We start from the raw sequence: 16,485 nt of genomic DNA on the forward strand, positions 1-16,485 counted from the left end.
TAAAAAGACATGTTTTTAAGTAGACAAATTTTGCTTTCACTCAGTCCTAATGGGTTTTGTAGCTGCTGTGCTTTTTCTGGAAGTTAAAACCACTTTTCTTTAATGGGGAACTTTTCAAAGCCACAGAGAACAATTAAGCACTAAATTATTGTCCTTTTTTTGTTAATAATCTTTTTAAGCTCTCTATTTAGGGATGCGTTCTTAGGGTTAAAGTGGACTTAGAAGCAGAAGGGTGGACTTCTGTCAGAAACAGTTCTGTAAAGTGTGTCAGAACAACTAGTTAAGACTCACGACCTAACTCACAGGATGGATGCCACCTGAAATGACTAAATTTAAACGTGGGATTCTGACTATTTTTAAGCATTTGCATTTTAAATGGTTGGCCACAGATAGCTTAGGAGTTAGCCTGAGTACGCTTGATATGTACATGTCAGAAATTATCGTTAAAGGATTGCTATGCTTAAAAAAAAAAAAGTAATTTTTTTCATACAGAGGAAAGGAGGAAAGCTGGAGCTGAAGGGGGTGATAGATTGACGATTATGTCAGGCTCAAAATACAGTTCTGTACAATCTGTTTCCTTGTCATTAATTCATTCTTTAAGGTATGCAAAAGCAATTCTAACTACCTCTAGTAAGACGTTACATTTGCAACAGTAATGTGCAGCTTTTTTTGTATCAAATCGGGGTTTTTTTAAATCAGCTTTGTTTTTCTCTAAAAACCTGCAATGTTGTTTGCATTTTTCAGCCTTGTATGAAATAAACCTGGAAGTCACGCACTTATTATGATGACCAGAATCATAATGCATTTTTCAAGTTCCTTGTTCATTTCCTCTGCTATTTTCTGTGCACTGATTTTTAGTATAATATGTTACAGAAGGCAGGGGTTTCTACTATAGAGGATATCGGTAACTAGAAGCAAATGATTGCCTCAAGTTTAATTTGCTTTCATGGTGGTAAGGCATTCAACTGGAATGACTTCTCCCACACACCTTTTTAAAGATCAGGTTTCCAGCAAATAGAGGTGGGTGGATAGGCAGTTAGCTTCTAGCAATGCAGGGTTTTTTTATTTATATTTTAAACATAGATAATTCATTCTTATTTAGATGCTAGAAGCAAGGTAATTTTGGCATATTTTGAGGTTATTTATTTTAGCTTAAGGAATCATCAAAAATGTCTTCACAGGGATATTTACAAAGATCATAATTGCGCTTTTCTAATTAACATTTTTTTACAAAGGAAAAGATTTATGTAACCTGAATGCAGCGTGTTTGCTTAGTTAAAGCTGTTTGATTGGTGTTGCTTCGATAGTTTCCACAGCTCTCTAGCCTTCCGTACTTCTGATTTTCACTGCAGAGTGCTTATTAAGGTAAGAAGATAGCTTCCGTAAAGATTGACCTAGTTTTATACAGAATCCCAGGATACAGAACAGTTGAGGTTGGCAGTGATGTCAGGAGGTTGTCTGGTCCAGCTCTCCCTCTGAGAAGAGTCTGCCTCTATCTTCTCCACTCCCTTCCATCAGGTTATCTATACACATTGATGAGATCCCCCCACGAGCCTTCTCTTCTCCAGGCTGTCCAGTCCCAGCTTTCTCAGCCTTTCCTCATATGAGAGATGCTCCAGTCCCTTAGACATCTTTATGGCCCTTTGCTGGACTTGCTTCAGTATGTCCATGTCTGCCTTGTACTGGGGAGTGCAGAACAGGACCCAGCACTCCAGGTGTGGCCTTAACCAGGGCTGAGTAGAGGGAAAGAGGCACCTCCCTCGACCTGTGATCACTCTTCCTAATGCAACCCAGGATACTGTTAGCCACCTTTGCTGTGAGGGCATGTTGCTGACTCAGGTTCAGCTGGTTGTGTACAAGGACCCCAGGTCTTTTTCTTTGGGGCTGATTTCTAGCTGGTTGGTCCCCAGCCTTTACAGTTGCATGGGGTTATTAATCCCAAGATGCCGGACTCTGCATTTCCCTTTGTTGAACTTCATGAGACTCCTGTTGCCCCATTTTTTTCAGTCAGTCAAGTCCCAAGTAATAGTATTGTTCAATGCAGTTACAGGATTGCATTGCCTTATATATGGAGGAGGTTACATGGATTAATTTATACTTCTTACCAGTCCCTCACATGAAGCACTAAGAACATGGATCCACAAGATACCTTGACCTTTGCTAAGCATAAATGTTGTAATCATCCTCAGCTTTGTCCCTCAGCTTTTAAGTTGGTGCTCTTCTGTAGGTGTCTGGGGGAAAAACCAGTAAGGTGTTACAGTGTTGTCTTCTCAGGAGGCATTTTGGTACTACTGAGTTTCTAAGGAGTGGTTGTATCTGTAAAATTACCCACCAATAACCTTACTCCAGCCTAATAGTTCCCAGAAGCTCCTTTGTTATTCTTTCTTGAAATGCTAGCAACTGCAAGAAGGCATAAGTCTGCTCTGCTTTAAATGGATAACCTTTCAGCCTGTGGATGGAATAGTAATATAACTAGAGAGATAGCTTCTAGGGAGAGGAAAATGGTTGGATTTTGCTACTAACCCCTCCAAAAAACAACACTCCAGACATTTGGATCAGTGTAAGCAGCAGTTCTGCCATGGTTAATAAATTATTAGAATAGCTAAAAACTTGAAGAAAACACGTTCTCTCCTTGAGGGCTGTAGTAGTGAAATGAAGTGAAATCTCAGGGGACTAGGAAGCCTTTGACGTGATGGAAAGTGGACCCATGCAAGACTGCTGTCTAAAATAGGAGTCTTACAAAGCTGTGTTTTCAAAATTACTTTTCATCTTTTGCCCTCACAGACAAAAATTCTGACTTCTTGTAGAAACAGAAAATCTCATGAATTAGTGGCCAGAATCAAGACAACTGTAAGTGCTAGCTCTGAACAGCACCTCTCCCAGACAGTGCCTGCGGCTTTCTCAGGTGGTGGCTGTCTTTGGAAGCCTTTTTAGGAAGGTTTCAATATTGCTCTGCTCTTGCATGTAATACTTACCTGAGATTTGGGACAAGAGCATTCAACATGGACTTGGCCTTTCCCTCCAGAGACAGAATAAAAATCTCTTCATTGGCTACTGGTTGAAAACTATGTGGGCAAGCTTAGTTCTGCTGATAGGGAATCTGAGGACAATTGTATGGGTTTCCACAAATAGTGAGAACTTAATGTTTTCTAGTTCAAATTTCTGCCAGGTGATGAGAAAATAGAAAGTAATAGTTGCGCTGCATGTGTTTGAGACTTACAATCTACTGTACCTGCAGTCTTCATTAGTATAACTTTAAATATATAGTAATGTGTTCCAGAGGTTCAGAATTTTCTCAGGAAGTCAGATATAATTCATGGACAACCGCAGCCCTACTGTGACTTTTAGGAATTTAGTATACCATGTTCCCACACACATACTTGTTATGAGTGGTAGTAAAAGAAATGTGGGTGTTTTGTTCATTGCAATGTGTAATCACCTTTTGACATTTTCTTCTGTAAATTTGCAAGTAAATGTAGCAGTTGTGTAAGTGAAGAGACAGGCACGTTAGCTTTACCAAGGACATTAACTGCATGTGAGCCTGTGCTATATGAAAGTAAAGGGAGCCTCTCGCTTCCACTGACTTTGTGTCCTTTGGGTCAGATCAGGCAATGTTCATGCCTTCTTCAAAGACAGTTTTTTTGCAGCTTTTCCACATGTATCTCAGGCCTTGAACTTGGAAGGGTGGAGTAATGGAAAATAAGGTTAGAGAAAGGACTTGGAGATGTTAATTTAGCCTATTCTGATTGTCCCTTTTCTAAAAGGTGTATGTCCACTTGTTTACAGTAGAAGCTTCAGCTAATGGAAATTCCCCAGCAATATCAGGTGATCTCTTCCAGAGCAGTGAATATAGTGTTGATTTCTCAGGGAAAATTCCACTGTAATTATGATTGTGTACTAGAAAACATAGATACGTATATTATAGATATCTATGTCGTTGTCTATCTAATTGTAAGGAGGGCAGGGGAGACCTGAGTGTAAACTGGAATCTCTGGAATGATCAGGATTAAAAATATCCAGAAAAGAGTCAGTGGAAAGGGGACAGGAGAAAGGGAAGGAAAGGAAAAGGAATAACAGAAATGAAGCAAAAGGAAAGAGAAAGAAAGAAAAGCAGAGAGAGGAAAGGGAAGGAAAAACGAAAGAAGAAAGGAAGAGGAAGAAAGACGAAGGAAAGCAGAAGAGGAGAAAGGAAAGGGGGAAGAAAGGAGAGGATGGAAAGGGGAAGAAAGGAAAAGGGAGGCTGGGATATCTGCATAATTTTGTTGATGTAGTGTACAGTACAGAGCTCACAGACAGTGTTACTGGCATAGTTTAAGGTGTGATGAACTGTGAAGTTTTGGCCTGGAATGTCTTAAGCTTGTCTGTGCTTAAGCCAACGTATTGCGGCTTTTCTACATGAAGATTAACTGTACCACGACTGCCTGGTCATCCCCTACTCTATGCTGCATTGCACAAATAGTGCCTTTCACACAATTGTATCCCAAATTTTTCAGAAGGTTTTGAAGAATACAGTGCAGGACAGCAGAGGGTTACCCTTTGTCACCTCTGTCTGGCACCTTTCCTGACCTGTGACTCTCCCCAGCCTACAGTACAGTCGTCTTCCAAGTGCTGTGCACAGATTTCTGGCTGCAGGCAGGTCCCCTGCAACCTGCAGAGGTTCAGTTCCCTCAGCTCTCTGTGGGAGAGGAACTACCTGGGGCATACTTCCTTTGACTGGTGTAGGCGTATGTACCCATCCAAGTGCCAGCACAGTTTCGATTCATTCTTAACATACCTGGCAAAGGGAAGAATGTCTAAAAAAAGTACATCTGTTGTTGTTTGCTTTTGAAGTTGGATTGAATTTCAGGTCAGCACTAAAAAAAAACCCAACACCACAGAATCTTAGAGTTCATTTGCGGGCAAAATGGCAATATGAATGCTCTTAGAGGCTGTTTTATGTACATGTTATCTGCCGTTCATATATGCATTTATTTCATTTGAACATGAGCATAATTTAGTTAATTCTGAGCCCCATTTTTCACAGGAAATCAACAGAAAAATAATTCACTAGCTGAGAGTTTCTCAAGAGATCCAGATGCTTTAAGTGGAGTCCAGAAGTGTCATTTTTAAGCTGACTAATGGTTTGAAAACAAAAAAGAAGGAAGCTCCATAGGGCATGGCTTATGCTACCAGGCTCTGCTGTACTGCATGGTTTTGTTGTTAGTTGTTTGCATTTTGTTGCATCTTATGTAAGCTTTATCACAGAAGAGGGTTTCTCAAAATGGATTAATTTTGCCAACAAGCACTGATGGAGAGGCACAATGCTGAATGAAGGTATACTAATTAGCAAATGTACTAATTTTACAGCAGCTGAATTAAAATTCTTTGTAATTTACTGCAGTAGGTCAAACGGGCAGTTTGCCATGCAAAATATGAATATTATGTTTGTAGCTTACTTCTGTCAGCAGGCCATGTACTGCACCTATGAAGGAAGGTTAGATTTAACACCGCCATGTGAAGGGCAATTCTCTACTGAACTGAGATCAAATAGCATGCGGTGTGATCGTCCTATCTTATCCTGCAGATGATGTCGGTCATTTAAACATCTAGTTCTCTGACCCCTCTAGATGTCTGCTGCCTGGCTATACTGTATGGGAAGCACTATTTCCTTCGCACATTCTGTTTTATGAAACAGTATCTTCTTTCATTTGCTTTCGCTGGCTGTAAAAATCAGCTAGTGAGACCTGGTTGTCATACGATAGTGCAACCTAAATGCAGTATATGAAACAAAAAGCAGTCAAAATACGCTGCAAATCTAATTTGCCTAATTCGTATGTTACAGTACTGGAGATGTGAGTTATCTTTAAAGCTTCTTTTAAATGTGTTGGGCATATTATCAGAATATAACTGCAATCTCGGCATATTTTATGATAACCTCTAGTAATCAGTTTTATAAAGAATTGCTTTTGTTAAAGAAATACCCTATTTTAAAAAACAAATTATAATCAGAAGATGATGGACAAAATTCTTAGGTGAATGTCATATTAAAAGGTAATGTTTAAAATGACACAGGTGAGTTTTATTTAGAAGTTTACAATTGTGACAGCAATTCACATACCATGTTTGTTTAATCTTTCATGTCTATAAAATACATTATAAATATTTACTGTTAAGGGCTAAGTGAAAAGCAGGGAATATGATCCTTGTTAGCCACTGCCAGCAATTCTTCTGTGTTATGGAGTATGTTTAGATGCCACAAAACCAGAGAAGGTGTTTCTACTCCAACTACATAAATCAAGGACCTGTTTCTACTTTTACTAATGCTACTGGGCATCTGGCATAATGCTGTTATCCTCGGGAGGTTATGGTGGCTTTGTATTAGTGTAAAAAAGGCATAGAGCCTAATGACGTATTTGTGTAAATGAGTGCCGTGTGTGTTACATGAGGATATGAAAATTGGCTGGCTCAGATTATTAACACTATATACAACTGAGAAGATTCCGAGAAGTCAGAGAGAATATATTGGAGATCATTGTTATCAGAGTGTTTGGCAAGGTATCAAATGAATGCTGTAAATATGACATAACTATGATGATAAAAATAACTGAGCCAAAACACTGTGCTGTATATCGATACAGAGCATAACCAGCTCCAGGAGGGCAACGTGCTCTGTGGAAAGATAATTTATTTATGAAGGCATAGTGATATGCGTAATGCTGGAGAGGCAGGGATGGGGGGCTTAATTTTTAAGCTAACTACCAGTGAGCTCTGCAGAGAGGCAAATTACTGTTTCTTGCCTCTGCTGGCAGGTACTGCGCGTTGCATTGCATTTTTACCTTTGTTATTTTTCTGTTCTTTAAAGCTCTTCCTCAGCATTGCGGGGGAGGGATGAGGTTCAAAGGTCATTTTTGCCAAAGTTGGTGCTGAAAAAAAGACCAGTTGTGTAATGGTCTTAGCTGGATTTGCGCTGTTACGTAATGGGCAAAGCATTAGGAACATAAACACAGTCTTCCGCGCTAGTGGAAATACTGGGGAGGTTGTTGGGTTTATAGGATTTACAGAGAAAACAAAATTTTAGCTGGAATGCCAAAATCAGTGTCCTTTCAGCCAATTCCCTGAAAGTGTCTTCTGGCCAATGTAATGTTCAGAAATATGTAGGGGACTCTAACGTTTCTCAATTAAAGTTGAATCTGTCTGCTCTATGGGGCATTTGGGACTATTCTCGTAAGTTTTACGCAGTGTGAAGAACCTGCAGCAGAAAGGTAAGAGATGAAGACATGGAGATGTTTTTTCATAGAACTAAATAGGCCTTTGAATAGAATGAACTCCAAGGTATCTTTTTCAAAAAATGAGTTCAGAAGGGTATCTGCAAAGTATTTCACTAGATACAGTGAACTGTACATAAATAGGTTCTGTTACCAAGCTTCTTTTAGACCTGGAAGTCAAGTCTTGGACTTCATTTTGTTGTCAGTAAAATTCCACTTGTGCTGAATGCTTTAGGAAACTTCTCTGCTAGGAAAATGCCTAAAGACTTGTTTGCAATAATGTAGGCATTTTAAGAAATGCCCATATATGTATATATAAACCCACAGGAATTAGAAGATTTCTTTTTTTGTTTTCCATAGGCAACACTTATCAAAAAGCTAATGCTCATAATTTGGCTGAAGCATCATTAATAGCAATTTTAGGGTCTCATCCCACTCTAGTTTATGTGAGAGTATGTCCACTGAGGGCAAGAGAATGACAGAGCTATGAGACCAGAGAATGAGGCCTCCGTGAAATAAGACCTTTGCAATCTTGCTATGTCCAGGGACAGACAGCAGGGCTGAGGAGAAAGGAGACTCCGTGAAAACAACCTTTTTGGTCATCTTCGTATTCTGCGAGAAGGCATAAAACAGACATAACCAGCGCTTCTACTTCCTAATTTGTGCTCCTTTGGTCACTGTTACAATGTTTTAGCCCTTATTGTCTTCCAACATTGTGCATGTGATTGATTCAGCTTATCTGACTCTAGGTTTCTAGAAATTTGGTACCCTGGTCTGAGTTGCTCCCTGCAGTCTGCCTTTCTGACTCAGTGAAAGCAGAGACAAGCACCTTCATAGAACGAGCCATTTCATGTAGCAGTTTTAGAACTTTTTGGGTCAGTAGTCTGTAAGATATTTTGTGGCTTAGGAATGTAAAATCAAAGTATTTGCGTTGGGAAAAAATAATTGTTGATAAATTATTGTCTGAAAGAATAGAGCATTACTTGGGATCTGCCTTCTAACCTGTAGTTTGTAAAACAGAGTCCTCAGCAGAGAACTTTCAGCGATAGGTACTGGTAGGTCTAAAAGGAGCCGACATAAAACGCAATGTGCAAATGGTTAATCTTCTCTTATTTCCCTTCCTGCCTCCACAAGGTTATATTGCTTTCATATAACTTTCAGAAGAAAGTACTCCAGGAATTAGGCAGTGGGATTTTTTTATTAATCTCCAGTGTATTTTGGTACACATTTGCAATCTTTTTGTTCAAAGGAGAAGTAGAACCAGTGGAATTGTATTTCTGAATTTTTCATGATCATTTCTTCAGTTCTTGTCTGCCAACACACACCACAGGATACAAGACTGATTATAATGTGCTCTCTTTTTGTTACTAGGTCAGTACTTCTAATTCTGAGCTTGTCTGCGTCACTGGGAGTATCAGATAATTTACTCAGAAGGAAGCCTCTGACATGCTCAGAGTTAGTTTACTCAGCAAAAAGGCATCAGTGCAGAAAAGCTTATTGATTACTCTGAGAAGGCAACTTAACTGTACTAAAGGGTCTGTGTGGGTCAGAGCACGTATTCTGGATCAGTAAATTAAGATGATTCTGTGTTTGAATGTGTATCTGTATATAAAATAAGTTACTTCTGGAAAGAGTCAATGCTATTGAGAAAGTGTATTCACTGTCTGGATTTTTTCATTTTCCTTTCCCTGTCTCCTAAAACCGTATTCCTTTAAAGAAATCTTTAAAAAAGTAAAATTGTAGCTTATGGAAACAAATTTGATTAACTTTGTCTAATTTGAAATATCAACAAGTAATTATGAAGTGTGTCTTTTAAAGGTACCTTATATATATATATACACATATATATATATATATACACACGCATGGAATAGCAGAGTTCCTGTGACCTTTTTTGTGCTTTAGGCAGCAGATTTTGCTACCAAGTCAGTGTCTGCTGCGGGAATGTTTATTTGGTGTAAATTTACAGAAAATGTATCAAACAGGTATTCAACAAATCACTGCATTCTGCTTTTAAACAGCTTGTGCTGACCGCCTCGGGGGATGTTTTCTGCAGGGGGGGAGAGACGCAGTGAAGGGGGGTTGCTCTGGAGAGCGTTTTGCTTGCATTAGGATTAAGCTGCACTTGGGAAGCTGCGTAGAAATAAGCATCTTTATAATTTGTTTTGTGCTACAGTTGTTATGTTTCTCAACCTTTCAGTGGATGGGACTTTAAGGTGTGAAAATAAGGGGAAAGGGAATTAATTGGAGGGGATTCTAACCTCTCATTTTTAATACTTATTTCTATTCTATTTTTTGTTTCCAGTTACAAGAAAACACATGAGACCCTGAGCCATGCAGGACAAAAGGCAACAGCAGCTATCAGCAATGTAGGAACTGCTATCAGCAAGAAGTTCGGAGATATGAGGTACAAGGATCTGCTGCTTCTCTGGTCTTATTTTGAGGACAAAAAGTATAAGTCATCTGTTAGCTCTTCCTTCTGCATTAATGTTTTAAAGGCTCAAGTACTTTGTAGTCAGAGTATTTTATAATATTCATGGTTTCAGCCAAAAAGAAGGGATAACAATGAATGAAGATATAATTATTATTTGAGTCCTGGTTTAAAAAAAAAACCAAACAAACTTCAATTTGAAATCCTTTTGGAATAACTTTGCAAGCTCAAGGAAATGTACAAGTAAAATGGAACAAAAAATTGCTGTTAGATCTTTATTAACCCAATTTTATTCATACATGGATTCTGGAGACCAACATCATCTGAAGAATACAAGCCTGCCTTGGAGCTGCTTGTGGAATGAGAAATGAAAAATTTTATTTTAGGCTATTTTTTATCAGCTTTTTCAAGATGTACAAAGGCAAAGTATTGTTATGCAGTTGTATGTATGAAAAAAATATGATGAAAGTAGCAGGAGTTGAGGTCAGGAGGACTCACTTAAATGCAACTTAAACATCAGGCTTTAGACATTGATGTGTGTTTAAAAGTGTTGGTCTTAAAGTTCCTCAGAATGAGAGCATCAATGAACAAATTGTACACTGTAAACCAGCACTTCAGTTTTCAACTTGGTAGCAGGATTACAGAACTTCTTCTCAGGTGTTTTAGGGAGTTGATTTTTTGTGATGAAATAAATGGACAAGTGCAAGTCTACAATATATTGCTTGAGCTGCAGAATTAGAGTCTCATTTATTAGAGATATTAGTATGTATTCACTTTTTTGGTCATTTTGTAATGTTTGAGGTAACCATATCCTAAGATCTATAGGAATCATCTTATTATATTTCAAGTATATATGGGGGGTTTTGCTGCAAATGGCTGAAGCATAGCTCTTGGCAGCTAAAACCTATTTTTCCACTTTTTTACTTTTAATCTGAACCCTAAAAAAATCTGTAGAGTCCCTCCTTTATACCTACCATTTACATACAGCTTAATATACCCTCAACAGTAGTACTACTGTCTTTCTAGGTGAAACTAAAAAAGGAAAATCTTCATCACTGTATGATCTACTTTACAATGTCTTTTTCCACACTGCAGTTTAAAATGGAAATTTTGAGTGAGTGAGTTGCAACCAGGATATGAACATAAACTAAGAATTGTTTGACTCAATACGGTTAAACATCCATAGGTAGTATATCCCTAGAAAAGGATATAAGAATAAGGAGGCATGGAGTTCCATTTTCCTAGTGTGATTTTTTAGCATTCAGCAGACTGAGAGCTGAAAACTTTCTAAAACAGAGGTTTGAGCTATCATTCAAAAGTCTTTGAAGGGTTTGCTTTTTTTTTTTAATGATCTATTTTAACGTGTATGATCTTTTGACATCCATATCACCTCATGTCTCCCAAGATGAACAGATAGTTATGTGGTAAAGAACTGTACGGTTTATTTGTTCGTTCATTCCTTCCCTGTTCTGAGTCTCCCTGGTCTTTCCTTTGATGCCTTCTGGCTCTTCTTAGAAGAAACAGTGGGTGTAGTCCTTCTCCTGTCCTCTGTTTCATTCATGGTTTCCTGTGGGTTTACTGTATTTTGCTTCGGTTCCCTCTTTTCCAGGCTGAGGCACCACTTACATGAGTTGCTTTCAGAAGCCTTTTCCTTCCCTTTGTGTCTTCTTACCGCCTTCCCTCCGTTCACAGCTGTGTTCTGTATTTGTCAGAAATGCATGAGGCACGTGTGCTGCATGTGGCACCAACATGTCCTCAGTTTCATTTTCTGTTCTTTCCTAACACTTGCTGCTGTAACAAAGCCAAGCTCAGCGGGCAGGTCCTGTTGCTGCTTCCATGCTTTAGATCCTACAGCAGTGACCAAAGAGTTGGTGCGCAGATACCTTCAACAGTCTTGATCACAGGAGGAAGGATGAGTCTGACAGCTCAGTACTCCTCGGGTCCTGTTGCTTGTGCTTTGCGTAGGGTGTGAGATTAACTGCAAAGGCAGAAATGCCTTCACTGTAGTTGAGCATGTTTTTCCTTTAGTACTTCCCTTAATTAATCATTGTTACCAAATTCCTTTGTTCTGCCTATCGGCACCAACCCCCACTCCCGTGGTGATCGTGCTTCTGAGTAGGGCTTGGAAAGCAGATGGATGGCGTTTATCCCGTTAGCCCGGGGCTGAAAGCAGGGGCTGTCCATAAGCATTTTAATTGATCGAGAAGCTCGTTTCTAGTAGCTTTCTTTGATCAAAATGATTACCTTTCCTTGCTTGGGAATTTTTCATGAAAATATGAACTACCAGCACTGCCATATTTTGTGGATACTTACTGTTCTCAGTTCTCAGATAGAGCTTTCCTGAGGCTTGATGATGAAGCAGCAAGCGGAATAGCCAGTATCCCATGGTTACATAAAGCATGGCATGACTTGAGCCTGCTGCATCTGCTGAACTTCCTGAGTCTGGAGCAGTGGTCGGTGTGCTTCCCTCAGCAGCAAAGCTGGCCTAGGACCTTGGCTCAGGTTGGGCAGGTGCAGTTCTGTGGGGCGTCACACTGTAAACCTTATCACTTAAATGACCTGCTTTTAAAAATCTTCCCTTCTCCCATGCCAGCCATGCGCATGGCAGTAAGCTGTCAGGAGGCACACATTCTTTGTTTCATGGTTTGCTTGCTTTTCGCTAATCCAAGTCATTTTATTTCAGTGATCTAGTAGATGGATTATCACCGCCCCCTCCCATAACGCTGATTTAAGCACACATCGGGCTCTGCCTTAATTCTCTTGGTTAGGCATTAAGACAGATAGTCACCAATGGCATCCAGATGCAAATCCCTGTTCTGCTTTCATTCAGAGCAGACGCTTGAAACTGATTTCTAAAATCCAGATGATCGTCATAATTCCCGGTATGTTCGGCAGTCTGGTGTGTTTGGCCTTTGCCCCCTGCTTGTGGTAATGGTGGTTTTGAAAGTGCTTGTACTCAACCTGACTCTAAATATTGAAGCCTGCCTTCTTTGCGAAACAAAATTCTGCCTTCCAGGCTGCTTGCTGTGTCAACTGTACAGAGCACCACATGAAACACAGATTTCTGTTCTGAACATGCAGGGTCTTTATTTTCACCTTGTATTCTCTCTAAAAATATTACTAAAATATCATATATCAGCAACAGGCCAGATTGTGGTAGCTGAATGTACCATTTTGCTGTGTTAGAATTCAAGATGATGAAGAAAGAAAAATGACAGAATTCTGTGTCCCAAAGAACAGAGAAGCCAACCTTTGGGGACAAAGTGCTTTTCATGCAGCTGCTGTGCTTCTCTTTTATCCCTACCGCAGCTTCCCAGTGTCGCAACTCTCTAATTCATTTTGTGCATGAATAATCAGTAGCATTTTACATCTTCTAAATTTTATATTAATTATTAGTGCTTGTGAGGTCTCATTAGAGTTGTAATGCATTCTATTTAATATCATCATGTTACTAGAAATACCAGAAATGCATATAAAAACAGTATACAGATACTTTTGCTTTAGCATACAAACCAGGCACTAGTAATATAGTTAAGGTAATAGGTTCTTCATTAATAGCTCTTGTGATTTAATGATATGCCAGCAGGATTTTCTGTTGCCCTTCCACTCCCAGCTCACACTGTCTCCTTTAGCATTTTCTGCCACAGAGAAAGAAGGCAAAGGGGAAGAGGGGAGTCCCAGATCACTGATGGGGCAATAGCATGGCCTCAGGTCTCTCAGAAGCAGAGGTTACGCTAAACATTACGAGGTGGCCCTTGCCGTGTAGACCACAGCTGTGGTACGGAGTTGAGAGCCTTTATCCCTTGCTCCTTTGCATACTGGTAAAGGTTGGATTTTTTCATGCAACACAGCTGGACGACTCTCCAGCTGTCTGTGTGGCTCTAAGAGTTTCATCCCCGCTGACGGCCTTTTTAGTAATAAGTTGTGATACGAATGGGGAGACTTTCTGATTTTTTTGTTTGCTTTAAAAAAAAATAATAAAAATATGAAACTACGTACACTACACTACTACCTGCACACTGCCACATATATTACTACTGCACAAGAAAATGTATTTAAAGGTTAAGCTAACAAAGGCATGCATGCAAATTAGGATGTCAGCAGTTATACTGCTTATACATCCTTCATTCAGGTGTCTCGTACATTCTCTTTAATTACAGGATAGCACAGACCCCTTTCAAATTCAGTGCCTGGGATGAGCCAGCGAATAAAGATGAATAAAGATAATATAATGCCTCATTCCTGCCAGGAGTTGGAAGGCGCATGTGGAAAGAGACAGAAGATTTCAGGGAGGGAGAGCTTGGGGGCACGACTGTGGCAGCAGAATGTGCCCCTCAGAGATGATGGGAATTGGCACAGAGGCACATGAGGTCCCAGAGAGGTGGAAGGCGGCAAAGTTCATCCCTCTGGAAAGGGGCAAGGGAAGTTCTGGGAAATACAAAGCAGATACTGGGGGAATGTATTAACCTGTTAGCATCTAGAAGATAGCATGATGGCAAAAACATTAAAGGGTTTATCAAGAACAATTATGTTGAACTGACAGCAGCTGTCATAGAGGACGGAGGGGAGGCAGGAGATGTGATAGAGCTTGACTTTGGTAAGACTGTCCATACTGTTTTCACTCCTGCAAGTGAACTAGAGAGAGAGAGTTTAGGTGTTACAGATTTAGCAGGAAGAGGACATAGGGAGTTGAAAATTATTTTCAAAGAACAGGTCTCAGTAGCTCACCATAACACAGGAATTTGTGGGTATCTGTTCTGTTACTCTTCAGCATCTTCGTCACAGGTTTAGATGATGGCATCATGTGGACACTTAAAATCCCCAGGAGACTGTGGTGGGAGGGAATGCAATCACTTTAGACAGCAGTATTAGAATTCAAATTTATTTTAAATGATAAAATAAAATTGAGTGTAGGAAAGTGCAAGGTGCTATCCTGGTTTATTGACGGATGGAAAAAAATTAAAAGCAGAGATGGGGAGCACTGACCAGCCAGCCGGGCAGAGGCTTTGCAGGTAAGGGCCTAGCAAGGGCTGGGCTAGGGGCTCACAAATGCAGCAGGAGTCAATGTTGTCATGCGATCATTGCTAATACAAACTTAATTCCAGCAAGTGGCACAGGAGTGTTGTCTATAAGATTCAGGAGAGAATTGCTCTCTGCTCAGCCCTGATGAGGGCTCAGCTGGAGTATTCAAGCCAGTGCGAGGGCACCGCCCTCAGAAGGGTGTGCAGATGAACTGGAAGGAATGGGGAGAAAAATTAAAAAATCAAAAATCAGCTTCAGAAAATACAGCCAGTGAGAGTGTTTGAACGAGCTGGCTTTTAGGCTAGACAAGTGTGGCTGAATAATGAAAGGAGAGGGAGGAGGTAGTAAGTTAACGTGAGAGGTCAGGAAAAGCGTTCAGCTATAAATCTAAACAGGGGCACAGGTGATTTTTGAAGGCTGCGAAATCTCCTTCATTGGAGGTTTTTAGAAGCAGGTTAGGCCAATATCTGTTGGAGGTGGCTCAGGTATAATTAATCCGCTTCAGTGCTGCGGGAGCTGATTTTTGCTGTGCCTTTATTGTTGTGCCTTTTGGGGGGTTTTGTTGTGGTGGTGGAGCGTTGCACAGCCTTTTGCTGTGCGTTTCCAGGATTTCCGTGATCTGGCGATGTTCTGGGCACTTAAAACTGTTGCTGAACTCATTGGGAGCTGAATTCCTTGACATACTGTAACTGTCATATCCAAAACTACCGTTCTTAAACCTCTGTGTCTCTGATATCCCCTATACAGGAAATAGTAATATTGCCTCGCTTCAGAATGTAATTTCACAGGCATTTCCTTTGCTGATCGGTGAAGCAGTTGTTTCCTCTCATTTCTGCTGACACTCACCCCTTCGTTTGTGCTGGTTTTTAGGGCTTCGCAGTAACACAGATTTCCAGTAATGAAGATGGGTGTACAAGTTACCTGTATTAGTACAGAGAAGGGGGTGGCTGTTACTGGAGTCAGCAGGTAGTACGAGGAGGCTGTACTGTAGTACTTAGGCAGTTCTAAGCAGAAATGCGTTGTGAAGATAAATCCATGAATGTTTGAGAAGCAGCAGTACGTGTGGTGATGTGCCCTGTAAATAACCCTGAAGAAATCAATGCTTTTCTTCAGAGCAAGGTGTGAATATTGTTCAGTAAATAATGCATCACACCACACGTTGAAAAAGGATGTGAAAAATGAGTATTGAAGAGGTGTTCATTAAGTGTGCACCATCTCTCTGGCTCACTGCGTGAGGCAGGTGTTCCCTTGAAGTGGTCCGTAATTAAAGACTGCATCAGTAACAGGCAGATGAAGGAGAGGCTGTCTGCCTCACCGGTTCGCGACTTTGGAACCTTAATGACATCCTTTGAAGATTGTGTATCAGTGTGCCTCTCCCAGTTCTGCTGCCTTAATTAAGTTTCTTGTGAGCTGGAAAACAGTGTCAAAGTGTTTCAAGCATTGTTTTCAACGAGGAAGTAGTGTTTTAGAAAATGTCATTTTTGGAATTAAAAGCCCCTTATTTTCTCCATACCCTTCTCGATGGATTAAGAAATCCGGAGGGGGGAAAAAGACATTTGCTGCTGATATACATGTAAAATACCAGTTCACCTATAATTTCTCTTTAATGAGATTAAGGTAGGATTTTGGGAGGGAAATCCAGTTATCATTGTTTAAATCTGATCTAATGAAGAGAACGTGAATTTTTGCAGATAAGACGTCCATTCTTTGTTGCACACAGAATAGGTAACTGCGTAGTGAAGGAGCGTGTGAAAATTTTTCCTTTGAAGGAATCTCAACTGGTTTGTG

General features: G+C 40.1%; 1 protein-coding gene across 4 annotated transcripts in view; it reads left to right on the plus strand.

Annotated features, from left to right (window-relative positions):
- TPD52L1 (TPD52 like 1) overlaps positions 1–16,485 on the plus strand; it is a 32,223-nt gene that overhangs the window by 8,280 nt on the left and 7,458 nt on the right. For 3 of the 4 annotated variants that reach the window (XM_074150595.1, XM_074150596.1, XM_074150593.1), the window contains exon 3: positions 9,550–9,651. In XM_074150595.1, the coding sequence (XP_074006696.1) occupies positions 9,550–9,651 (102 nt within the window). Of the gene's footprint in view, positions 1–9,549; positions 9,697–16,485 lie in introns of all 4 variants that reach the window. The other variant, XM_074150594.1, reaches the window with a different exon arrangement.

This window comes from Numenius arquata, chromosome 7, assembly GCF_964106895.1.
Source record: "Numenius arquata chromosome 7, bNumArq3.hap1.1, whole genome shotgun sequence".
Lineage (NCBI taxonomy): Eukaryota > Metazoa > Chordata > Aves > Charadriiformes > Scolopacidae > Numenius > Numenius arquata.